The following is a 26994-nucleotide window of genomic DNA, read 5'->3' as shown; positions in this document are numbered from 1 at the left end:
TGGTCCTCATCTTTTATGAGCCAGCATGCATCCACCATACACATGGGATCATTTTTTCTATTCACCAACAACACTGCTCTCATCTTGTTTATTCAACCATTACATAAGGCCATTTTAAATGCTAATTGCGGAGTAGAGACTTATATACTAATTGAATTTATTTGTAATGACCACTGTTGCAAATGTTTTTCTGTCATTTAGTCTCACTTATGGTAATTTAATGGTAATTGGACTGAACGTGTTTACCACTAGTGTTTGCTTTTCAAGATCAAGCTGATGTGCGCAGCTAGGGTAAGGTGTACTGGGCAAGTAACACTTGTGCTCGACGTGAGAGACTGTGTGTATTTTAAAAGCTGCACACAGGTAACATGTCTGTGGCAGTTTAAAACTGCAAATTCCACCTCTGAAAATAAATGACCCCCTTTAACAGGCCAAAAGATTCCTTTCAAATGTTAATAAGTCATCCCTAACTAGGCCTATTGCCATAAAAGCAGTGTGCACAGAATTTAAAGGTAGGATATGTAAAAGGTAATGTTGAACATGTCCTTACAGTGAAATATTCCCAAAAAGCCATTTTCACTGTAGTAAGGCAGGCTGCTTTCCTAGGAAAACACTGAGCAACACAGTTAAATTTATTAAACGCTAAATACGGATTGGTAGCAGCTAGATAATTTTTTCAAGGACTCATTTATATAGTTATCCAAAACCCACTTTAAATGGTGAAATTGAATTTTGTCTATTCGTGGATCAAAAGACTATATTTAAAAGTTACTGTTTTATTGCCTAAAGCAAGTAAGTAGTCAACTGTCAGCTGACGGCTTTTCTGTAGTGAGATGTGTATTGCTCCCAAACTGAGAACAAAGAGTCCTGGGGAGAGGGTTTCCTCCTTCCTTGAGAGGATGACCTTGGGGCTGTGACCAGTAATTCCATTAACTTAGAGACCTTGACTGTCACAGACAGATATAGCTAACACCAGGGCTTATCACCTGTATTGTCCTTCTAGTTAGGCTGGTCCCGACCCCAAATGGATGGGGGGGGTTCCTTCCAGAACTGGTTTGGACTGAGCACAAAGGAGTGTTTGTCAGTTATCATAGCCATACCTCTGGGTGGACAAAGAGAGCTGTGACCAGGGGAAGAAGGGTTCTAACATATTGGATTGTCCCAGAATGCTGTGTAGGAGGGTTGGCACAGAGGTGGAGGGATGATGTGTCATCTTAGGATTGGCCAGGGGTGCCGGGCATCTATAACTTTCCATCCACATTTATAGACCCTGCACAAGGACAGGGAGTAAGACCCTGGATCGCAAAGACACCAGACTCATGAACTGCAGGGCGGAAGAACCAACTGATGCCCATGATGAACTAATGATTTTGTCTACAGCTGATCTCCAGGACTACGTGGGTCTCTCCAGAGCTAGTGGCACTGGCCCCCATATGTCCTGTAAGGACTATTTGGGGGGAAGACATGGGCTCCACTGCCCCAAAGGTGTCCTGCAAGACGGTCAGGAGGGCATGGGGCTGTGGAGAGCGAAGCAAATGAGAAGGCTGGCACAGTGAAACCAGCTACCTGCAGAGTTCACCCTTAAGAGACCATGAGGCCAGCTGAAGCTAGAGCCCGCCACCAGGAGCAAAATGGGCCCAAGATCAAGAAAATCAGCCAGTTGTGGCTTGAGTAAGGGTCCTGGAAGATTTGCCCTTTTAAACATGTCTACAACAAGTGAAGGAGCGTCTAAACGTCAGACTCAACAGTCCGATACACACATGCTTTTTATTTGTCAGCCAATGCAAAGATCTAAGGCCCTCAATTACAAGGATTTGGCGAATGGCAGCGCAGCAAGCCACCTTCCTGCGCTGCCCTACGACAAAGTGAAAGGGCAGGAATGCACTGTATTTATACAACACAGTGCATTCCTGTCCTTTCCCTCTGCGCAGTGTTGTTTCAGCAGCCTATGGCCAATGCAGACATCCTTGCACCATGGTGCTAGGGTACCTGTGTTGTCAGATGCATTGTCTTTGTGCAGAAAGGGGCACCTTCCTGCACAAAAACAATCCTTATAGGCATTTTCCTCTTTCTATTTGTGCTGCAGAAATAAAAATATTTATCCCCATTACGCCTTACCTTGAGAGGCGTAAGGTTTTGGCGCATCACCAGGTATACATGCTTTTGTAAATCTGCTGAAGCATCAAGATTCATATGTGTTGGTGGGAACACCCACCGTAATGCCCATAGAACGCCTTCTGAGCACAGAGTAAGGCAACACAGCGATTTGCACTTCCTTGCCTCACTTCATATCTATTAAGCCATTAAATCCATGCAAGGTGGCTTTGCATGGCCTCATAAATATGATTTTGTAATCTACACTGCCGGAGCGTCACAAAAAGTGATGCTCCAGTGGGGCAAGGAGCTCATAAATATGCCCCTCAGTGCCAGTGACGTGCTTTTAAACTTTCCTTTCTTGAGCTCAAGGCATGCCCCAAAGCTGAAGTTTTTGCAGCTGGACTGTTTGATACTGTGGCAGTCCTCCTAACAAGTCATTTACATAATTTAGTTTTACGTTAATGAATGCACCCATTATACGATAATGATAGTTTTCATCAATGAACAGTAATATATGTTTAAGTTCTTTAACCTTCTATGGATGCCACCCAAACGAGGGTCAAAATTGATGAATTTTACTATGGTGGGCTGGATGAATATTGAATGACTAACATTTACCAGTACCAAAGCCATATTCAAATTATTTTGATGCCTCTACATGGTGTCCAGTTGCTCGCTACAGGCGACCTCATTTGGGTAATCAGTTACTGAGATGTGATTGTACACCTTAGGTGAATTCTGGACATGCATTCAACAACAGACGATCAGGTCAAACATGCTGAAAATATCATCCATCATCTTTTTGCATCAAGACAGCTGCCCATCACACCCTTATGTGTCTTACAAAGGTTTTAGGCAGCTTAGATGTTGACAAAAATTAATATGTCAAGTGGAAGACAATCATGCAGTTAAGATAATAGTTCAGACAATTTGTCAATATTTGCCAAGTTGGACAAATCTTGTACTGATTAAAAGTGAAGAACGAATTACATTAAAGTACCTCTGCTTTGTGCACAATGCCATTCCATTACACGGTCCCGATACTTGGGGGAGAAACGAACATATCCATCGTCTTCACGCCAACTAACAAAGGCCTTCGGGGGCATGGCTTGGATGGCAAAAATGGCAGTAGCGTGAGATGTTGCTCTGCCCCAGCCTGACAATATCCTGCATTATCCCTGCTGAAGCACTACTGTGGGCAACCCCCTATGCATGCCAGAAGGTGGATGATCCCCCTGACAACAGGAGATGGGGGGCCTCAAGCGGCTACAGGGGCTGAGAGCTGATCTTGTGGCTCGGAAAGACAGCTCGGTGGCTAGCAAGATGGGGGAGGAAGGCCGAGGCTGGAACTGCTGATAGCAAATGGTGGAATTGGCAGGACCTGAGCCGATTGGTGTGACTGAGACCTGCCGAGAATAGTTCTGCGACCATCTGCAACCCTCTGCAGAGACTGAGAATCCCGGCCGCAGAGAAGACTCGTGACCAGTGACAGCGCGCCCCTGTCAGGAATAGAGACACAGAGAAGATTGAGGCACAGGTTGGTGCATAGCATGGAGGCCCACTGGGCAGTGGCAACACAACAGGGATGAGTTTGATGTTGAGTGCATGACTTGTCGCGTGAAGACGAGGTGGAGGGCGGCAGAGTTGGAGGTCGCTGCTGAGTCCATGCCGCACCCTCGAGAGTTGACAGAGATCGGGCCTGACTGCCAACATCCGACTGTTAAGACAAGGGAGCGGTGGCTCTCTCTGGGACTGTGATAGTGAACCCGGTTCCTGCGGATGAAGTTAGGAGCCCGGCCATCTGCTTTGAGGAGAGCGCAGAGGGCTGGGGCCTAGTCAGAGCCTCCTGGGTCGTGGCAAGATCTTCTTGCCGAGCGGGCCCCTGATGCGACTTGACCCCCCACTGGACATGACGGCTGGAATCAGCTAGGACCGGTGGTTAGAGGTGGGGAACATCAGATCTGAGTGTAGGGGAGTGAGGGTGGGACTCCCCCAGCAGCGCTGGTCACTCACGGTAAACCGATCAAAACTATTTGTTTCTTAGCAGGTTGAGGTGTGATGACATGGGGTAACGCTACCTAGTTCAGAGAGTGCGTAGTGATCTGGGGTTCCTGGACTACAGGAGCTCTCTGGCTTACTGCCCAGCCCATAGAGTAGGCCCAAACATTTTTGCTGGCGCAAACGAATGGTCGTCTGACGGGACAAGCCTAACCTGGTCTGCCTGATTTGTACACTGCCTTCTTATAACTGGGGATTGACTGGGGACCCGACTCCCCTCTATTTTAAGAACTAGATAGCCGAATATCCCCTGGGACAGGGTGTGGCATAGACACAGCCTCAACAGCCCATTGAGGGAATAGGAGGGAGTACCATGGGCAAAACACGAAATAGAATGATGCCTGCAACGCAGGGACCAGAGGAGACCCCACCGAGAAGTAGGGAGTAGTGGCTCTAACAACGTCTCCATTCATTCCCATTCAGATAACGTCCTGGCTGCAATAGCAGACACCAAATCTACACTGCAACAATACATTAGTGTGGTCTCAGTGGGCCTGGGATTGCTGCGGGCGGAGCTCCACAAGTTGGCAGGCCGTGTTAAAGATGTAGAAACTACAGTCGGGGAGCTCAAGCCTCAGCAATCTGTGCTATCTTGCAACATACTAGTCATCACAGAGAGGGTAAGGAGCTGAGTATGCAGAGGGATGCAACCGCCACAATAAAATCCCAGTGGTTGGACCCCCAGAAGGCACAGAGGAAACTGAAATGGTGGCCTTCTTGGAGAACTGGCTCCGTACAGAAGTAGCCCCTAATCATCTGACATTGTTTTTTGCCCTGGAGAGGGTTACCAGGGTGTATGGCACGGCCACAGGCGCCGCACCACTCCCTTGTCCAATTGTGGGATGACTCCTGAACTTCAGAGATAGAGCCATTATCCTTCAGAATGCTCGTGACAATGGCCATTTTAGGGTGGTTAATGGAAAGGTCTTGGTGTTCCCATATTTCACAGCGAATGTTCCGGTCCACGGGGTGTCCTATCAGGGAATCGAGAAGGCTCTCAGCAAGGAAGGGATACAATAATTGCTGATGTTCCCTGCGAAACTATGGATTGTCCTAGATGGGGCCACTCACTTCTGCAACATGCCAGAAGAAACGTGGGCAGGGCTAGAAGCATATAAGGCGGGCGTCCCACTCCCAATGGCCAGACCTAGGCCCAGAGGCCCTAGACAATGACCTAGGAAGAGATTGAAGGGCACCCCTTGGGTGTCATCCGTGAAAAAACACTCCCCCTTTCAGACTGAGTGAGAAAAGGCAGCGGCATTAAAGGCATGGTGGAAATAGCACTGTTGCAAAAGACAGGTGAAGGGGCCGAAACTACATTGAAGCATCGAACTAGGCGGGAGGCGCCCTACCTGGTGTGACTTCTCGGACTGCCGAAGAACTGATTTGACTGACAGAAATTGGGCTTTTCTCAAACTCCCAGCATGACACTGAGGAGAGTTTGCCTGATGCGGACGCCAGACTCTCTGGATTGGGGAAACTTATACCACAAACTTAATGTTAGAGCTGTGGAGCTCTGATCATATTGAGAGCACTGCACAGGGGGCCAGCAGAGGCCTAGATCCCAAGGGATCTTACAGCATAGGTACTTGTGGTGTCTTGGGCTGGGGTGGAGCTTCAAGGAGAACTCCTTCCTTGAAAACCCCAGGAGGATTGCCCCTGTCGAATGACTGCAGGTGGGGATCTTCCAACAATGTTTTTGATTTACGGTTTGGGAGACCAGCTGTTTCTGGGCTACCCTTTTGTGCTGGAGTTTGTAGTGGGAACTGTTTTGTTGGTCCTGGGAGTCAAATGTTGCATGCATGCTGTGGGGGTGGGTGAGGGGCGGGTGGATACATACTTGGAGTCTTTGTGTCTGCTGTAGCAATGGCTGATGCTGGGGATATGATAACTTTCTTATCCTGGAATATTAGGGGGATGGGATCTTACTCTAAACCCATAACATTGATAGATGTTTGAGGAGGTGTGGCACAGATAGTTATACTACAAGGGACACATTTGCTGAATGTAAAGATAGAGTGGTTGCGCCGCAGGTGGCAGGGCCAGATTTATGCAACCTCCTACTCAGCTTACTCCAGAGGAGTGCTAATATGAATCAGGGTGGGTAAACCCTTTGAGCACCTACACTCTGTGGTTGACATGGAGGGTCGATATGTGCTGGTCAAAGGCAGGCTGGTGGGCAGAGAAGTGACTTTGGGATGTATCTATGCCCAGAATCAAGACCAGGTAGCATTCTTACAGGCATTGCCCACCCCCTGGCCACTATGGGCCAGATGACCTTCTTCTTAGTGGTAATTTCTTTCTGGGTCTCTTAAAAAATGCCAGGTAAAGATGGGTGTTGGAAGGAGAGGGCTGTGATTGCCCCTCTACAATACGTGCATGGAGTTTTCGAGTCTTCAAGAGACTGTCTAGCATGTCCCCTGAGAAACATCCATGGATGTTACCAGGAAAAGACCAGTCTACCCTAGCCAATATTACCTGTTTCTGATGATTTTATGATGCTAATTCATGCAGACCCGACAAAGGCAAGAGGTTGGACTGCACTGGCATGAGACATAATACTGAAGAACACCAATCCATTCTGCAGAGTTATTAGTAAGCTCACTGAGAGCAGTAGGCACAGTTTCTCCTAATTGGAATTCTGTCTCCCTATTCTTAATGAAGCCTTGAGTTTGCTAAAATACTGTTTTTCAAAGAAACATTATTTTTTAAGCAACCCTTGTTTCCTTTAAGAAAATCGAGCTGCTTAAAAAAACTTTTTTTTTTTAAATGCAATAACTGGGATGGTGGTCTGCTGACCATTGCAGGTCACCATCTCTGTGATTTTTGGCTATCTGGAGTGAGCTGAAATGTGCAAAACTAACTTAATTAATTATTATTAAATATATAGGGCAGACATTGACCAATTGCAATTACTTATTTTAAAAACTGCCTAATTAATACATAGCTTGATGCCCAAAATAAGATTGCGGTTGCAAAAAGACTAGTTGCATATTGCAACTTCTTTTTGCGACCAGATTAATTGTAAATCTGGTCCTAGACTCTGTTTCTTGTTGGCCTGCCAATGTTGGAAACCCAGTAAAAAGCAGGAGATAGAAAAGTTAGAGTGGTGAAAAGAAGAGTCATGAGCTGCGTACAAACGTAGGCAAGCCTTGGTATTCAGCAACTCTAGTATTTGGCAGCACTCACAGCCAGTTCAAAAGAAAAGATTGTGTGAACAAACCATCAACAGCCAAGAGCAACTTCCACAATGTAATGAGAGCAGTCGCCGACTATTTGAAAGACAGCTGACTCACGCTCAACTCTGACGAGTCAGAAATCCTGCTCCAGGGCCCAACTCCCACAGCTTGGGAAGTGGTGGCCAATAGCCCTTGGAACTGCCCCTGCCCCCAAATCAACACCGTCTCATCATCGTGCTTCCACACACTTCGCTTGCTCTGGAAGATTTTCAAGTGGATCCCCATTGAAACAAGGACAGTCCCTCACACACTCATCAACAGCAAACTCGACTACGAACTGTATGCCAGCATCACAAATAAACTTCAAATAAGACTCCAGAGAATACAGAACGCAGTGGCCAGGCTCATCTGGACATCCCCCGCCACAGCCACATCTCTGCCCACTTGAGAACCTGCACTGGCTCCCCATCAACAAACGTATCAACCTTTAAACTCCTGACACATACTTACAAGGCCCTGCACAACATCGGACAATTGGTCTTCCCGACACCGCAACTGGCCCACGATGCCCCAGCCGGCCTGAACTGTTGTATTTGTTGTTCACAATGCCTTGGTAGCCCCAGATGGAGCTATTGACTTCAAGGAACTGTCTTTTTAAGTAATTCTTGCAAAATGTGTATCTTATTTATGGTATGTTGGATTTTTATCGTATTTTGTCTTGTTTTATATAGATAAATATTGGCTATTTTTCTAAAACTGGAGTGTGTTCTTTTGTGGTGTTTTCACTTTATTGGTGTGTCTTATGTGCAAATGCTTTACCCATTGCTTCTGAGATAAGCTTGACTGCTCGTGCCAAGCTACCAAGGGGGTGAGCAGGGGTTTTCTGAACTGGGTATTTGCCTTATCCTGAATAGAGTGTCGGCCCCTACTTGGACAGGGTGCAAACCGACTGTCAACTAGAGACCCCATTTCTAACAGCCCCTTCCCCTTAAATTGTTGAAGGGGTGTTATGCATTAAAATACATCACTTTTCACTAATTATCCAAGTAGTTCCTTTGGAAGAGCACTTCACCTCACAGTAAAGTAGCTCTTATAACTTAATAAGTTGTTTTATATCCTGTTCACTTTTGACAAGTGTTACCTGCCCACCAAATTTTAAATTGTACCATTTGTCAGATTACCTCCTAAAAATTCCATGAAGGGGAGCCATGAATTCGAACTGTAAAATTGCCGTATACACCTATCTAGTTTCTGGCCCAGAGTGCCCTAAAAGTGCCCATTCACTACCTATTTCCCCAAGACAATTTTTGTGGATAACATCTAATTCCCCTTCTAAAGTTGTTTTTTTAAACCTACCCGCCAAGAATAAAATAAATTGTGTCAGCCCTCTCATGTTCTTCTATAGCTGAGTGAGATAGAAATTCCCAGCTCCGACGCATTTGGTAACAAGCTGGCTGGATAGTGGCTGCACCAAAGTTCACTACTAATCAGTAAGGGTACTGCCCCTTTACAAGTTAAATCATGGAGACCAACATAGCACTAGCAAATTGGACCTGTACTCAGGTGTGTTTTTAAGATGACCCTAGTTTCTTTGGGGGTCCCTGGAATGCTGATGTTGTTATAGCCACACAAGCTACAGATGTGTAGGTGCTTTCCATGGCATATCACTAACAATATGTATTGGTAGTTCAGCACAAAGTACATTACTGTATGCCAGTCCTGGACTAGAGACGAACGAGGGCCTAGGAATGCTCCATGAGTGTGGCAGCAGACCTGCCTTGTGGTTGTCATAAGTATGTTCCATAAATTTCATAAATACTCCAGTGAAGTCTCCCAGAGATGGTTGAGACTGAAGGATTGCTCTGCATTTTGAATTTACTATTAAGCACTATGCAGGAGGAGGGAAAAGCCACATTTTGAGAGCCCTCCAAGGGAAGGAGGATGTTGTGTTTTCTGGATGCACCCAAAGGTAAGATATCAAAGTGGTCGCAAATTACTCAAGCCTCATATTCTCTGGTGTAGTATGCAAATAGAATTAGGGTACCACCAGGTGGGTAACTAAAATTATTACCTGACTGTCCCCTACCATCCATTAAACAATATAAGGCTAATCTATTGCTGGCAAAGCACAGAGCCCACCCCCAGTCGCGGCTGAGCCCCATGTCCATGAGCGTTCAACCCACAGCAATGGAATCCTCCCACTGCCTCAACCTACAATTACAATGAAGGAAAATGGAGGGCAAAAGGTCCAATGTAAAGATTTGCAGTTTTTTTCTCAGGGTACTGGCTGTCTACTCCAAGACTATAAGATGTAAAGGGACCCAAACGAAACAGTCCATTCTCCACACAACCTGGGGACAACATGTCACTGCGTCCTCCACCAGGAACACCCATTTCCAACAATATGCGGTGTTGTTTAGGGAATGAGGGCCCATGTGGTTTTGTTCAATTCTGAATTAAGGATGGAAACAATCAACACTAGTTTCTCTCTCTATTCTAATATCTAGGGTTTGCAAAGACCATAGAAGGATGAATTTTGCAAGTTGATTTGTATGTAATGAAAAAGCCATTCTGTACAGTGAACAAAATAAACCATGATTTTCTTTATTTTATTTCAAGTGTCTGGAAAGAAGAATCTAATTGCACCACTCTCCAAACTGATATAATGGAGGACTGGGTTGACTGCTCCTTTACCTGTGGGGTTGACTGTCACGGTCAGTCCAAATATCCATGCCTTCAGATACTCGTCAACCTGTCCCATTCTGGCCAGAAAGCTACTTTACATTATAATGAAGAAGCTGCTCAGAAAACCCCGAAAGTAAGAAACAATAAACTGTATGTGTATAACAGTATGTTGTAGTTGGCATAGGCACATTTTAAATGGATTAGGATATATGCTTAGCTATGATATGTTGTGACTGTTAACATTTCTGTAATTACCTCGATGATTAAGGTGAGCTATCAATCTTTTATTTAAGCACCTAAGAAATAAGTTATTTGCCTTTGGTAATGATCTTTTTGGTGGATACTCAACCTACGTGTAGATTCCTCACCTTTTGAATATCCTTCAGGCATGAGACTGGATCCGTAACGAAGATGAAGCTGAAGAGATGGACAGAAATTTCAGTACACCAAAACTAACTTTGGACCTTATGAGTCATATACAACCCCCCTCAGAACAGGCAGGTGGGCGGCTTCAGTAAGGACTCACTTTGCCTTATTTGGAAAACCATATTCCACTAAAAAGCTGATCATCAGTCTGGTACTTGTTGGTCTTGTCCATGTAAAAACTGAGGGCCCTGTGAGGATCCAGGCAGTGCAGTCTCTTCTCTGGCTGGATGGGGGTGTTAAAATATTGGTAAATAATACACTGACCCACCAGGCGTGTAGCACATCCCCCACAGTACTGGAGGGGGCCTTCTCAAACCTGATTGATGTGAGTGTCGGGTTCCCCTTCAGCGTATCTTGCATAGGTCCCCACTCACGTCTTGTTTCGCCACGCTGACCCACATGGAACAAAGTGACTATTTTCAGCAAGAAAAAAAGCCTTGGTCCTGAGAACCAATCAAAACCGTCCCACTGAGGCATAACACAGTGGAATAGGGAACTAAATGGGCCAGCTGCTTCAGAAAATGCATAACTATTTTAGACTTTAAACCTAGATTAAGACTTTAATGATCTGGCAAAAAATGAAAAGCTGAAGTGACTGACAAATAGCTCTTTACAGTGCCCAGAAAAAAGCATTGCCGGAAAAAGCGCAATATATCAGATAAGCACACCTTGGTTCACTAAGAGAGAAAATAGGGCCAGTGCCCAGAATAAACTGGCTTGGTAGCCAGATGACAGGCAGATACCACCTCAGCAGGCAGATCAAAGGAACTCAAATTGGCCAACTCATTCTCCAGGGATGAGGTTGGATGCGCATGAGGAAACGAGCCACCCCACCCTGCTTGTGGCTTGCTACATCACAGTTGTATTGTTTGTCTGGAAATTGATTGATTGACCATGAATACAAGGCAGTAATGCCGTGGGAGCAAGGTATATCATGTGGAGCTTGAGCAGGTTGTGATCTCGGCTTCAAATGGTAAAACATAAGAGAAGCTTTTCTTTCTGATAGCATCGATCCTTTTCGATTCCCTTTCACTGGGAGATGAAGAAAAGAAGAAGCCTGGACTACAATACTCTCTGGGGATGGATGAGCCATCAGAAATTGTGGGTTCCCAGTAGGCAGACAATGATGAAAGACTACCAAATGGTTCTCCACGGGAGCAGATACTAGTTTGCATCACATGACCAAAAATAGGGCTCAGCATAGGAGAATGCTGACTGCAGAAATTAATAAGGCGGTTTAGCCGCTGCCTTCTTCACAGCAAAAGATAGTTCAAGCACATCTGTGGCCTTGCAAAGAATATCAGTAAGTGAGATAACGTTTTCAGTGGGAGACCCTAGGGCAGTCCAGCTCCACCTATAGGGAAGTATACAGAACCCGGGCTTTTGCACTGGGGTGACAACGGTTAACCACCTCTCCACTGTCATCATCTTTGTGGGACACAGGGGGTCATTCCTACATTGGCGGGCGGCGGTCGCCGGCCGCCAAGCGGGAACCGCCGAATGACCGCACCGCGGTCAAAAGACCACGGCGGCCATTCTGGCTTTCCCGCTGGGCCGGCGGGCGACTGCCAGAAGGCCGCCCGCCGGCCCAGCGGGAAACCCCCTTCTACGAGGATGCCGGCTCCAAATGGAGCCGGCGGAGTCGAAGGGGTGCGACGGGTGCAGTGGCACCCGTCGCGATTTTCAGTGTCTGCTTTGCAGACACTGAAAATCTTAGTGGGGCCCTGTTAGGGGGCCCCTGCAGTGCCCATGCCAGTGGCATGGGCACTGCAGGGGCCCCCAGGGGCCCCACGACACCCGTTACCGCCATCCTGTTCCTGGCGGTGAAAACCGCCAGGAACAGGATGGCGGGAAGGGGGTCGGAATCCCCATGGCGGCGCTGCTTGATTCCCTGGGCCAGGGGTAAACCGGCGGGAAACCGCCGGTTGCCCTTTTCTGACCGCGGCTTTACCGCCGTGGTCAGAATGGCCAAGGAAGCACCGCCAGCCCGTTGGCGGTGCTTCCGTCATTTTAGCCCTGACGGTCGCCGACCGCCAGGGTTAGAATGACCCCCACAGTGTTCAGCATTGGGATGAGGTACGAATCAGAGCCAAATAATAATTTCAGCCTACAAAAGTATTCATCTTGAGGCAAGGGATAGTAAAGGGATGCCTCTTCAATCAGCTGTTGTCTTTTGCATCAGGATCTGACCAAAATTCACTTTGCCTTTGGAAAATTAGCTGCGATTGTAGTGGATAAAAGTTGGGTCCAGTGGCTCCATGGACTGTGCAGGCGCCATTTGTGAAGCAACCAGCAAGGCCTTTGACGGAGCGGAAGGATTGGGCGTCACCAGGATGACGATGCCCAGAGTGGCCCAGCACAAGTGATAAAGCAGCTAGTGGAAGTCTGGCTGGGGGCCTCAATGGTTTATTGATGTCCATGAGCTCACCGGAGGGAGTCGGTGAATTGGAAGAGGGCCAGCATTTTGTGGGTGAAAACCACAACCGGTGTAGGGTAAGCACCAGGGGCTGGGAACTCCATGAGAAGAGCAGGAGTCTGATATTCAGGGGCCAGGGCTAAATGTGGCACTCGCTCCACTTATACCAAATTAGGCTTCCAACATGATGTTGAGGCGTGGATGAGGGAATGACACTATTGACTGAATGATTCACCCCTGACATCAAAAACCTGAAGAATCCCCCTCTCTCTCTCTGCTTCTTCCTAGAGGACCTGTCCTGGTACTTGTAAGATGCCCACTTCAAAGGCTTGCTGGTTGAAGGGAAGCCAGATTAGGATATGTCGAAGAAGATGGGTCTGGACCAGCACTATTCATCCTGTGCTCATGCCATGAAGAGTTTGACCTCCCTCTCCTTGATGTAGATCTTGGCATGTAGATTTGAGAATGACATCTTGTACTGGCAGGAGCAACAAGTTGTAAACCCAGAAATTGGGGGAGCCATTTCTGAAATACTAAATAATGTAGTAAAATTTTAGAAAGCTAGTCCAGACCTGCGCCAAAGGGTGCTGAAAAAAAGGAACTGACATCAGTAAACTTGGGTAAACAACTCTGAGATGTCATATATGATGTATCAAGGACTGAATCCTGGACCCAAGATGGACCCAAAGTCCAGCTATCAGTGTATAAGACCAATTTCAGCCTTTCAGATCCAGTCTGGCACCTGGAGAAGATGCAAGTGGTGAGGAATCTGCAGATAGGTATATCCATTTGAATGAATAAGTTCTTTGAACAGAAAAAAGTCTTATGTTTCTACTATTTTGCCTTGATGTCTGTTTACCATTAGAAGACTTTCTTACTAAACAGTGATGAAACATTTTTTTGTGTGCTCTTTCCAGCTGTTTTGCAATCTAATCCTTGATCCGGAAAGGCAAGAGCTGTGCTTGGGTAAACTGCTGGTCTTGAAGTAAAACAATTGTTTGTTTTGGGAGGATTGGGTTTCTGGGTATCTTCGCATGATCATATAAAATCAATTCATCTGAAAATTAGAGAGCTTTGAAAAATATTACAATTCAAAATATCAAAGATTTATAACATGTTCACCATAAAATGTTCTGGAATTTCCTTTTGACAGTCAGCCTCTGGAAAGGTAGTGGTTCACTGGATCTTGTGCATTGACCACCAGGTCTTGGGTAAACGTGCCGTACACACCCAGTCGAACAGTGTAATTTTGCTGTGTGTTTACACTACCAGCAGCATAATAGGGAGTTGGATTTAGTTTGTAACAGTCAGATAATTCACCGCCTTTGCCTGGGGCATGCTCTACTGTATAGTTGGTTCTGCCCAAGACTGCTGGCACTGATGGTTAAAGGACTCCTGACAGGAAAGAGGGGGCAGGCACATCATTTGAGTAGTTTCTACCTGCGAGATGCTTCTTCAGTAGCCAGTGATAAGATACTTTCCGTACATATAATAGAGTCCATGTCTTTATGGCAAATGTTGGATTTTTATTTTCACCTTTTATTGTTATATGAATAAAGTTGTCTCTCGTACCTGGAACTAAAGTACAACGCATGCATTTAAGAAAGATTAGATTTCATAATGTATATTGCTTATACATCTAATCTTCTAATCGCAGTTTCTGGTAGATCTTCACTTCCACTTCAAGAGATGTTTTATTGATATGCAGGCTGAGTTACACTGGAGTGGCAGCAAACGTCTGAGCATGAAACATCTTGTAACAGGGTGTGAGAGCACGCAACTAACTATCTAACAGGCATGGTCAGTGAATAATCCTTCTTGCCCTCAGCAGTGAGTAAACGTCTGCATCGCTTAAGGAAAAAAGAGGCTGGTCAGAGTTCCACTGCCATTCTCTAGGCAACAAAAACTCTCCAATTTTCTTTGTCATAGCAATAGGCCAAAAGAAATGTGTATTAGTTACGTAGGGAAACAATATAACAATTGATTCAAGAATATAAAGTGCTCATTAAATTAAATGGAATAGAAAATTAGTAACTAACTGCTGCACAACTGCGAATAAGTGATAGTTCAGGGTAGGATAAAACTATTCCCATAAGGAAAAACAAGATGTCAGCAGTACAGTGAAAAGCAATGGCAATAATAAAATAAAAATCCTAAGTAATTTGTCACATGCTTTTCATGGAATTCCATCAGGACTTTGACCCACGGGACACTGACCATTGAGTGCATGAGGGGAGATAGAAGTTTGTGCTTGTAACACTCATGGATTTTATCTTCTGCAAGTGGAAATAAAATACCTCTAGTGTAGGATGAACCAGATGACTGTATGGTTTCAAGGTGCGGTACATAGGATTTTGAAAACTCTGACCCCCCCGGAGAGGGGGTTGGGAGGCTACAACCTGTTGACCTGGACAAATGCTTTCTCCACATCTTTACTAACGGAGGCAACCAACATTCCCATCAATAAGATCATCAGCCTTCTGATGCTATCAGTGGCTTTTAATACATCTTGGCTGGAATGGAACAGTCATTCTCCATATGACTTGTTCCAGTTTAGCTGCAAATAGATAATATCTCAAGGAACATCAAGAAAGGGCATGGGCTCAGAATGGGAACACTTTTTTACATCCCTGCCAGGTTTTGGAATTAATGTCACCAGAGCCATGTGATTGGTACTAGGTAATTAATTCTTCCTCTATTTGAAGAATGAACAACAATCTAGGAGACAAAAGATCACAGAATTCCTTATGTAACTTTGAGTCTATTTGTTATAAATGTCCAACTCAGTCTGCCATGCTCTCATACTGTTTGCTGGGTATTAAAAATATTTCTCTACTTAAGCAGTCATTTGATGATGTATATCCCCTCTTATCTTCCCCATCATAAGCCTACCCTCAGATATCATATTGAATGGGGCTTATTTCAATTCTGCTTCCTATAATGACTTTCTGGATAAAATATTTAATGCACTAAGAAACTAATAAGAAAATGTATTATTCCAATCTTGAGCATCTCTAAAAACTTGTAGGCCGTTTAGTGACCCCCTCCTATTTCGTTGCCAAAAGATAGATCTCTTCTTTTGTATTTTGCAGTCACAACCATACAAAAGTGATATATGGAAGCTCCACCAAGTTCCTATATTCATCTGTCAGGTTCTGAGTGGACACACCTTTACCCATATTCTACACACAAACACAGCTTCTAATAGATTTTCTGTTATTAGAAAAATATTTATCTTTGAGTGTGTTCCATGAACATGGGATAAAAGGTATAATACAGCTCTGAAAATGAATAATAGTCCAGAGTGTTAACGTGAATCAAACTCACTGAAATAATTTGCAGTGTTGCATCCACATTGATCAGTTTTCTGTCACACTTCTGTTGGATGCTCCCAAGAGCACAACAAGGGAATTGGGGTAAATTAAAAGTCACAAACTTAAAAAACAAAATACTAGTATTCAACATCGTACATTATCCAAAAAGGTGTTGCCAAAATATGGGCATAGACCAGTGCAAGGGAAGTTGTTTCATACAGTGTATAAAGATGTGAAAGCAGGTATTATAGTTATTTGGAAGACGCTAAATGTATTTCAGTTGGGTCAGGGTACAGTGGCTTGTTGCCTCCTTCCACCAAATATATTTAGTATTGCTATAGACTCCTTGACAATTTGACAGAATCCATCTAGGTGTAAGAAGCACAGAAGACGTTGAGATACTATTGTATTGGAAGACTTACTGTTTATTTCAGATCTTGACATACCATGCAGGGGCAGGACTGGTATTTTAATGGATTCATCAGGTGCCTGCAATTAATCAAACTAGCTGAAGAGCCTCACACTCGGTGCTTTTAAAGAGAGTCTGAAATACATCCAGCACTGGCTGCACCCACGAGGGTGGAATACTTTTTACATTTTCTCTGCTGATGATGGGATCTACCCTGAAACACGTGTCCAGAGATGACTTTATTACTAAAGGCCAGAAAAAATGAAAATGCTTCAAGGACTCACCGTGAGTTGCTGGCTTTGTTTTCAAAACCCTTATTATAACCAGTTGGGAGCGCGCTTTCATTGAGGACATCTCGTTTTTGCTATATATATATATATATATATATATATATATATATATGGAAAATGTCACTTACCCAGTGTACATCTGTTCGTGGCATGTTGTGCTGCAGATTCACATGCTGTGCATTATCCTGCCATCTAGTGTTGGGCTCGGAGTGTTACAAGTTGTTTTTCTTCGAAGAAGTCTTTTCAAGTCACGGGACCGAGTGACTCCTCCCTTTCGGCTCCATTGCGCATGGGCGTCGACTTCATCTTAGATTGTTTTCCCCGCAAAGGGTGAGGTAGGAGTTGGTAAAGTAAGGATACTAGAGGTGCCCATGCAATGGAGTAGAAATGTATGTACATAGTGTGTATTAAAGGAATATTTATTTACATATTTACAATTTACAAGCAACTAAAACGGCTACAGGCTCCCGGGGAGGTGGGAGGGCGCATGTGAATCTGCAGCGCAACATGCCACGAACAGACTGGTGATATGTTTTGGGGAAGTGTGACATTGAAGTCACTGCTTGCTACCAGGGGTCTGCTTGGCAGGCTGGAATTTCCCTCTTCCTCTTGGGAACTGTCCTCTGTAGGAACCACGAAACCCCCCTCTCTGGTACTGAGACTGGTAAGTGGGTTTTGTTTGGGAGGTGGATGGTTCTGAGGGTTCCTAAATCTTCCCCTGTATTGAGAGGAGTAGAGCGTGCCCATAGCTTTGGCCGTGTCTGTGTCCTTTTTCATTTTTTCTACTGCGGTATCCACTTCCGGACCGAATAGTTGATGTTGATTAAACGGCATATTCAATACCGCCTGCTGTATCTCTGGTTTAAACCCAGAACTTCGCTGCCATGCATGCCTTCTAATTGTTACTGCTGTATTTACAGTTCGTGCCGCTGTATCAGCAGAGTCTAGTGCAGAGCGCATCTGGTTGTTTGATATGGCCTGTCCTTCTTCAAACACTTGTTGGGTACGTTTTTGATGCTCTTTGGGGAGGTGCTGGATGATGTCTTGCATCTCGTCCCAGTGTGCTCAGTCATAGCGGGCAAGGAGGGCTTGTGAGTTGGCAATTCGCCACTGATTGGCTGCTTGCGATGCCACTCTTTTCCCCTTCGCGTCGAATTTACGACTTTCCTTATCAGGGGGTGGCGCATCCCCTGATGACTGCGAATTAGCCCGTTTTCTTGCACCCCCCACAACCACTGAGTCCGGAGGGAGCTGTTGTGTAATAAATACAGGGTCTGACGGGGCGGTTTATATTTCTTCTCGACCCTTGGCGTGATGGCTCTCCCTTTTACTGGTTCTTGGAAAACCTGTTGTGCATGTTTAAGCATGCCCCGTAACATTGGCAGGCTTTGATACGATGCATGCGTGGATGCCAGAGTGTTAAACAGGAAGTCATCTTCCACTGGTTCCGAGTGCATTGTTACATTGTGAAATGTTGCTGCTCTGGCCAGTACCTGCGTGTAGGACGTACTGTCCTCTGGCGGCGAAGGTTTTGTCGGATAACACTCTGGACTGTTGTCTGAAACTGGTGGGTCGCATAGATCCCAGGGGTCCGCATCGTCTTGAGTCATCCCAGTATGTGTGGGTGACTGTGCCATTGGTGTACCCACTGGTGACAACTGTGGTGATTGAAGTGGGGACGTTTGTGGTGAGAATTGTGGGGGTGGTGACCTTTCTCTAACCACTTTGGCTTTTGGTTGCATCTCAGTCTCGTGAAAAGCAAGTTTTCTTTTGGACTTGAGCGGAGGGATGGTTTGTATCTTCCCTGTGTGTTTCTGGATTTCTAGCCTGTGCTGAGTTTGATCATGCTCTTCTAAATCCAGTTCCTGCTCAAATCTGTGCTTTTCTTTGAGCTGTAGAGAGAGCCCCTGCTCTTCTGTGTAGGACGTCTTTTTCGGCTCCGAAGCCGTTTTTTTCGGTATCGAAACCCCGATGGAGATTGTCGGTTTCGGTTCCGAGTGGCTTTTTCGAGGTTTACTCGACTCGATTTTTCGATGCCGACTCTTTTCGGTGCCGGTTTCTCGACCGGAGTCGGAAGTCTTCGGCACTAATTTGGGCTTTTTCGGTGCCAATGTTACTTGGTCACCGCATTTTCTGTGGGTTGAGCCATGGCCTTCCGGCAGTGGCGTCCCTGAGGCCTTTTGTTTCTTGACCTGACCTTGGGCGTGGGACGGGGCAGGTGTACTCACTTTTTGTGCCGCCGTTGGTGGTCGATCCCCGTCGGATTCATCTGAGTCCGAACCCTGGATGGATATCCGCATCTCTTCTTCTTCGGCGTCGAGATGTTGTGACTGTTTTGACGCCATCTGTAACCGTCTTGCGTGTCGATCTCTTAAGGTCTTCTTGGATCGAAACGCTCTGCAGGCCTCACAAGTATCCTCTCTGTGTTCGGGCGATAAACACAGGTTACAGACCAGATGCTGGTCTGTGTAAGAATACTTGGCATGGCACTTCGGACAGAAACGGAAAGGGGTCCGGTCCATTAGTTCTTTGTCGACGGGTGTGGTCGGGCCGACCAGGCCTTGATTAAGTGCGGAAGCCCCAAAGGGCCGCCGAAGCGGTCTTGTTGTCGGTGCCAATGTGATGATACTAAACCGGTCCCGAACGCAAACAATACAGACGAATTTTCGATGATTTTCTAAGCTTCCCCGATCCGAATTACGGAGCGAAGAGGAACACGTCCAAACCCGATGGCGGAAAGAAAACAATCTAAGATGGAGTCGACGCCCATGCGCAATGGAGCCGAAAGGGAGGAGTCACTCGGTCCTGTGACTCGAAAAGACTTCTTCGAAGAAAAACAACTTGTAACACTCCTAGCCCAACACTAGATGGCAGGATAATGCACAGCATGTGTATCTGCAGCGCAACATGCCACGAACAGACTGGTGATATGTGTTGGGGAAGTGTGACATTGAAGTCACTGCTTGCTACCAGGGGTCTGCTTGGCAGGCTGGAATTTCCCTCTTCCTCTTGGGAACTGTCCTCTGTAGGAACCATGAAACCCCCCTCTCTGGTACTGAGACTGGTAAGTGGGTTTTGTTTGGGAGGTGGATGGTTCTGAGGGTTGCTGTCTAAACCCTCCCCTAAATTGTGGTTTCCTAAATGTTCCCCTGTATTGAGAGGAGTAGAGCGTGCCCATAGCTTTGGCCGTGTCCGTGTCCTTTTTCTTTTTTTCTACTGCAGTATCCACTTCCGGACCGAATAGTTGATGTTGATTAAACGGCATATTCAATACCGCCTGCTGTATCTCTGGTTTAAACCCAGAACTTCGCTGCCATGCATGCCTTCTAATTGTTACTGCTGTATTTACAGTTTGTGCCGCTGTATCAGCAGAGTCTAGTGCAGAGCGCATCTGGTTGTTTGATATGGCCTGTCCTTCTTCAACCACTTGTTGGGCACGTTTTTGATGCTCTTTGGGGAGGTGCTGGATGATGTCTTGCATCTCGTCCCAGTGTGCTCAGTCATAGCGGGCAAGGAGGGCTTGTGAGTTGGCAATTCGCCACTGATTGGCTGCTTGCGATGCCACTCTTTTCCCCTTCGCGTCGAATTTACGACTTTCCTTATCAGGGGGTGGCGCATCCCCTGATGACTGCGAATTAGCCCGTTTTCTTGCACCCCCCACAACCACTGAGTCCGGAGGGAGCTGTTGTGTAACAAATACAGGGTCTGACGGGGCAGTTTATATTTCTTCTCGACCCTTGGCGTGATGGCTCTCCCTTTTACTGGTTCTTGGAAAACCTGTTGTGCATGTTTAAGCATGCCCGGTAACATTGGCAGGCTTTGATACGATGCATGCGTGGATGCCAGAGTGTTAAACAGGAAGTCATCTTCCACTGGTTCCGAGTGCATTGTTACATTGTGAAATGTTGCTGCTCTGGCCAGTACCTGCGTGTAGGACGTACTGTCCTCTGGCGGCGAAGGTTTTGTCGGATAACACTCTGGACTGTTGTCCGAAACTGGTGGGTCGCATAGATCCCAGGGGTCCGCATCGTCTTGAGTCATCCCAGTATGTGTGGGTGACTGTGCCATTGGTGTACCCACTGGTGACAACTGTGGTGATTGAAGTGGGGACTTTTGTGGTGAGAATTGTGGGGGTGGTGACCTTTCTCTAACCACTTTGGCTTTTGGTTGCATCTCAGTCTCGTGAAAAGCCAGTTTTCTTTTGGACTTGAGCGGAGGGATGGTTTGTATCTTCCCTGTGTGTTTCTGGATTTCTAGCCTTTGCTGAGTTTGATCATGCTCTTCTAAATCCAGTTCCTGCTCAAATCTGTGCTTTTCTTTGAGCTGTAGAGAGAGCCCCTGCTCTTCTGTGTAGGACGTCTTTTTCGGCTCCGAAGCCGTTTTTTTCGGTATCGAAACCCCGATGGAGATTGTCGGTTTCGGTTCCGAGTGGCTTTTTCGAGGTTTACTCGACTTGATTTTTCGATGCCGACTCTTTTCGGTGCCGGTTTCTTGACCGGAGTTGGAAGTCTTCGGCACTAATTTGGGCTTTTTCGGTGGCAATGTTACTTGGTCACCGCATTTTCTGTGGGTTGAGCCATGGCCTTCTGGCAGTGGCGTCCCTGAGGCCTTTTGTTTCTTGAACTGACCTTGGGCGTGGGACGGGGCAGGTGTACTCACTTTTTGTGCCGCCGTCGGTGGTCGATCCCCGTCGAATTCATCCGAGTCCGAACCCTGGATGGATATCCGCATCTCTTCTTCTTCGGCGTCGAGATGTTGTGACTGTTTTGACGCCATCTGTAACCGTCTTGCGTGTCGATCTCTTAAGGTCTTCTTGGATCGAAACGCTCTGCAGGCCTCACAAGTATCCTCTCTGTGTTCGGGCGATAAACACAGGTTACAGACCAGATGCTGGTCTGTGTAAGAATACTTGGCATGGCACTTCGGACAGAAACGGAAAGGGGTCCGGTCCATTAGTTCTTTGTCGACGGGTGTGGTCGGGCCGACCAGGCCTTGATTGAGTGCGCAAGCCCCGAAGGGCCGCCGAAGCGGTCTTGTTGTCGGTGCCAATGTGATGATACTAAACCGGTCCCGAACGCAAACAATACAGACAAATTTTCGATGATTTTCTAAGCTTCCCCGATCCGAATTACAGAGCAAAGAGGAACACGTCCGAACCCGATGGCGGAAAGAAAGCAATCTAAGATGGAGTCGACGCCCATGCGCAATGGAGCCGAAAGGGAGGAGTCATTCGGTCCCGTGACTCGAAAAGACTTCTTCGAAGAAAAACAACTTGTAACACTCCGAGCCCAACACTAGATGGCAGGATAATGCACAGCATGTGTATCTGCAGCTACACATGCCATTGAACATATATATATATATATATATGGAAAATGTCACTTACCCAGTGTACATCTGTTTGTGGCATGAGACGTGTGGCTGTGCATATCCCGCCATCTAGTGTTGGGCTCGGAGTGTTACAAGTTGTTTCTCTTCGAAGAAGTCTTTTTCGAGTCGCGAGATCGAGGGACTCCTCCCATTTCGGCTCCATTGTGCATGGGCGTCGACTCCATCTTAGATTGTTTTCCCCGGAGAGGGTGAGGTAGGAGTTGTGTATATAGTAATAATGCCCATGCAATGGAGTAAGTATGTATGTTCATAATATATTTACAATTTTTCAAATGTATAAGTTTAATTTCAGTCAACGTAAAACGGCCACAGGCTCCCGGGGAGGTGGGAGGGCGCATGTGAATCTGCAGCGTCTCATGCCACGAACAGATGTACACTGGGTAAGTGACATTTTCCGTTCGATGGCATGTGTAGCTGCAGATACACATGCTGTGCATAGACTAGTAAGCAGTTATCTCCCCCAAAGCGGTGATTTAGCCTGTAGGAGTTGAAGTTGTCTGAAATAATGTTCTTAGTACTGCTTGTCCTACTGTGGCTTGTTGTGTTGTTAACACATCCACGCAGTAATGTTTAGTAAACGTATGAACGTAGACCATGTGGCTGCCTTACATATTTCTGTCATTGGTATATTTCCTAGAAAGGCCATTGTGGCGCCTTTCTTTCTAGTGGAGTGTGCCTTTGGTGTAATAGGCAGTTCTCTTTTAGCTTTAACATAACAGGTTTGAATACATTTAACTATCCATCTGGCAATGCCCTGTTTGGATATTGGAATCCCTGTATGAGGTTTTTGGTAAGCTACAAACAATTGTTTTGTTTTGCGTAACTGTTTAGTTCTATCAATGTAGTACATTAGAGCTCTTTTTATGTCTAATGTATGTAATGCTCTTTCAGCTACAGAGTCTGGTTGTGGAAAAAACACTGGGAGTTCCACAGTTTGGTTTAAGTGGAACGGTGATATAACTTTTGGCACAAATTTTGGATTTGTGTGTAGAACCACTTTATGTTTGTGTATTTGTATAAAGGGTTCTTGTATGGTAAAGGCTTGTATTTCACTCACTCTTCTGAGGGATGTGATAGCTATTAGAAAGGCTACTTTCCAGGTTAAGTATTGCATTTCGCAAGAATGCATGGGTTCGAATGGTGGACCCATGAGTCGCGTTAATACAATGTTGAGGTTCCACGAAGGAACTGGTGGTGTTCTTGGTGGAATAATCCTTTTTAGACCTTCCATAAATGCTTTTATCACTGGGATTCTAAATAGTGAAGTTGAATGTGTAATTTGCAAATATGCTGAAATTGCTGTGAGATGTATTTTAATGGACGAAAAAGCTAAATTTGATTTTTGTAAGTAGCTTACAATGTCTCTTGCGGACGCGTGTAATGGTTGAATTTGATTATTTTGACAGTAATAAACAAATCGTTTCCATTTATTTGCGTAGCAATGTCTTGTAGTAGGTTTTCTAGACTGTTTGATGACCTCCATACATTCTTGTGTAAGGTCTAGGTGTCCGAATTCTAAGACTTCAGGAGCCAGATCTCTAGATTGAGCGATGCTGGACTTGGGTGTCTGATCTGCTGTTTGTGTTGAGTTAACAGATCTGGTCTGTTTGTTAGTTTGATATGAGGTACTACTGACAGGTCTAGTAATGTTGTGTACCAAGGTTGTCATGCCCAAGTAGGTGCTATTAGTATTAGTTTGAGTTTGTTTTGACTCAGTTTGTTTACAAGATACGGAAGGAGTGGGAGAGGGGGAAAAGCGTAAACAAATATCCCTGACCAACTCATCCATAACGCATTGCCTTTGGAGTGAGGCTGTGGGTACCTGGATGCGAAGTTTTGGCATTTTGCGTTTTCTTTTGTTGCAAATAGGTCCATTTGCGGTGTTGCCCACTTTTGGAAGTAGGCTTGTAGTATCTGTAGATGAGTCTCCCATTCGTGGATCTGTTGGTGATCTCGACTGAGATTGTCTGCCAATTGGTTTTGAATTTCTGGGATGTATTGCGCTATTAGGCGAATGTGATTGTGAATCGCCCAATGCCAAATCTTCTATGCTAAGAGACACAGTTGTGATGAGTGTGTGCCTGTTTGTTTAAGTAATACATTGTTGTCATGTTGTCTGTTTTGACAAGAATGTGTTTGTGGGTTATTATCGGTTGAAATGCTTTCAACGCTAGAAACACTGCTAGTAGTTCTAGCTGATTTATGTGAAGTTGTTTCTGCTGAGTGTCCCATTGTCCCTGGATGCTGTGTTGGTTGAGATGTGCTCCCCACCCTACCAGGGAAGCATTTGTTGTGATTACGTATTGAGGCACTGGGTATTGGAAAGGCCGCCCTTGGTTTAAATTTACAGGATTCCGCCATTGAAGCGAGGTGTGTGTTTGGCGGTCTATCAACACTAGATCTTGAAGTTGACCCTGTGCTTGTGTCCATTGTGTTGCTAGGCATTGTTGTAAGGGCCGCATGTGTAATCTTGCGTTTGGGACAATGGCTATGCATGAGGACATCATGCCTAGCAGTTTCATCACCAATTTTACCTGATACTTTTGGTTTGGGTGCATGCTTTGTAGTACGTTTTGGAATGCTTGTACCCTTTGTGGACTTGGAGTGGCAATCCCTTTTTTTTGTGTTGATTGTTGCTCCTAAGTATTGTTGTATTTGACAGGGCTGTAAGTGTGATTTTTGGTAGTTTAGTGAGAACCCTAGTTTGTGAAGGGTTTCTATGATGTATTTTGTCTGTTGAAGACACTGTTTCTGGGTGTTGGTTTTGATTAACCAATCGTCTAGATACGGGAATACGTGTATGTGCTGTCTTCTGATATGTGCCGCTACTACTGTAAGGCATTTTGTAAATACCCTTGGTGCTGTTGTTATTCCGAATGGTAACACTTTAAACTGGTAATGTACTCCTTGGAATACAAACCTTAAGTATTTCCTGTGTGAAGGATGTATGGGTATATGGAAGTACGCATCTTTGAGATCTAATGTTTTCATGTAATCTTGTTGTTTGAGCAAGGGGATTACGTCTTGAAGTGTTACCATGTGAAAGTGATCTGATTTGATGTAAAGATTTAGTGTTCTGAGATTTAATATAGGTCTTAGAGTTTTGTCCTTTTTGGGTATGAGAAAGTACAGGGAGTAAACCCCTGTCCCTTTTTGCTGACTGGGTACTAGTTCTATTGCCTCCTTTTGTAACAACGCTTGGACTTCTATTTGTAATAGATCCATGTGTTGTTTGGACATGTTGTGTGCTTTTGGTGGCACATTTGGTGGTAATTGTAGGAATTCTATGCAATAGCCATGTTGGATGATGGCTAGGACCCACGAGTCCGTTGTTATTTCCTCCCAATTTTGGTAAAAATCTGTTAGTCTCCCCCCCCACTGGTGTTACGTGTTGGGGATTTGTGACACTGAAGTCACTGTTTGTTTTGAGGGGTCTTGGGACTTTGGAACTTCCCTCTAGTTTTAGGGAACTGTCCCCCTCTGTACTGTCCCCGAACGCCTCCTCTCTGATACTGGCTTTGGTATGTGGGCTTGGTTTGTGAAGTTGAGGGTTCTGTTGTTTGAGCCCGAAACCCCCCTCTAAATTGTGTCTTCCTAAAAGTGCCTCTGTTCTGTGGGGAGTACAGCGCACCCATGGCCTTGGCCGTATCTGTATCTTTTTTCAACTTCTCGATAGCAGTGTCCACTTCCAGCCCAAACAACTGCTGTCCATTAAAAGGCATATTAAGCACAGCCTGTTGGATTTCGGGCTTGAATCCTGAGGTGCGCAGCCATGCATGTCTCCGAATTGTCACCGCTGTATTAACAGTTCTTGCAGCTGTGTCTGCTGCGTCCATTGCTGAACGTATCTGGTTATTTGAGATACTTTGGCCTTCTTCTACCACCTGTTGTGCACGTTTTTGGAATTCTTTGGGCAAATGTTCAATAAAGTGTTGCATTTCGTCCCAGGGGGCTCTGTCGTATCTTGACAGCAAAGCCTGTGAATTCGCAATGCGCCATTGATTGGCTGCTTGTGCTGCCACTCTTTTCCCCGCTGCGTCGAACTTGCGACTCTCTTTATCGGGTGGTGGTGCATCCCCGGAGGTGTGTGAATTCGCCCTTTTCCGTGCTGCGCCAACTACTACAGAGTCCGGTGTCAGTTGCTGCGAAATGTGCATAGGGTCTGTTGGTGGAGGCTTGTACTTTTTCTCCACCATAGGAGTAATAGCCCTGCCTTTCACGGGTTCTTGAAATATTTCCTTTGCGTGCTTTAACATTCCCGGTAGCATTGGAAGACTCTGGTACTGACTATGTGTGGATGACAGAGTATTAAATAAAAAGTCATCCTCGATTGGTTCAGCGTGCAGTGTGACGTTGTGAAAGGCAGCTGCTCTGGACACCACCTGCGTGTAAGCAGTACTGTCTTCAGGTGGTGATGGTCTTGCTTGGTAACAGTCAGGACTGTTATCTGACACAGGCGCATCATAAAGATCCCATGCATCTGGGTCATCTTGGCTCATGATTGTATGTGTTGGAGACTGCACCATCGGTGGGCTAGCGACTGGTGATGATTGCGGTGAGCGTTGAGGTGATGGTGGCGGAGTTACTTGTTTTGCCACCTTTGCTTGTGGTGGTTTATCCTTCTCTTGGATAGCCAGTTTCCTTTTCATCCTTATAGGAGGTAGAGTTCTTATCTCCCCGGTCTCCTTTTGGATATGGAGCCTTCTCTGTGTATTATCTGGCTCCCCTG

At 45.7% G+C, this 26994-nt stretch overlaps 1 protein-coding gene across 1 annotated transcript in view; it reads left to right on the top strand.

The window, feature by feature from the left end:
- Positions 1-26994, top strand: part of KCNMB3 (potassium calcium-activated channel subfamily M regulatory beta subunit 3) — a 73741-nt gene that overhangs the window by 37810 nt on the left and 8937 nt on the right. Inside the window, exon 3 of the mRNA XM_069215407.1 lies at positions 9954-10152. Within this exon, the coding sequence (XP_069071508.1) occupies positions 9954-10152 (199 nt within the window). The remainder of the gene's footprint in view (positions 1-9953; positions 10153-26994) is intronic.

This window comes from Pleurodeles waltl, chromosome 11 (assembly GCF_031143425.1).
Source record: "Pleurodeles waltl isolate 20211129_DDA chromosome 11, aPleWal1.hap1.20221129, whole genome shotgun sequence".
NCBI lineage: Eukaryota > Metazoa > Chordata > Amphibia > Caudata > Salamandridae > Pleurodeles > Pleurodeles waltl.
The sequence above is the reverse complement of the archived record's forward strand: the minus strand, read 5'-3'. Positions and strand labels throughout refer to the sequence as shown.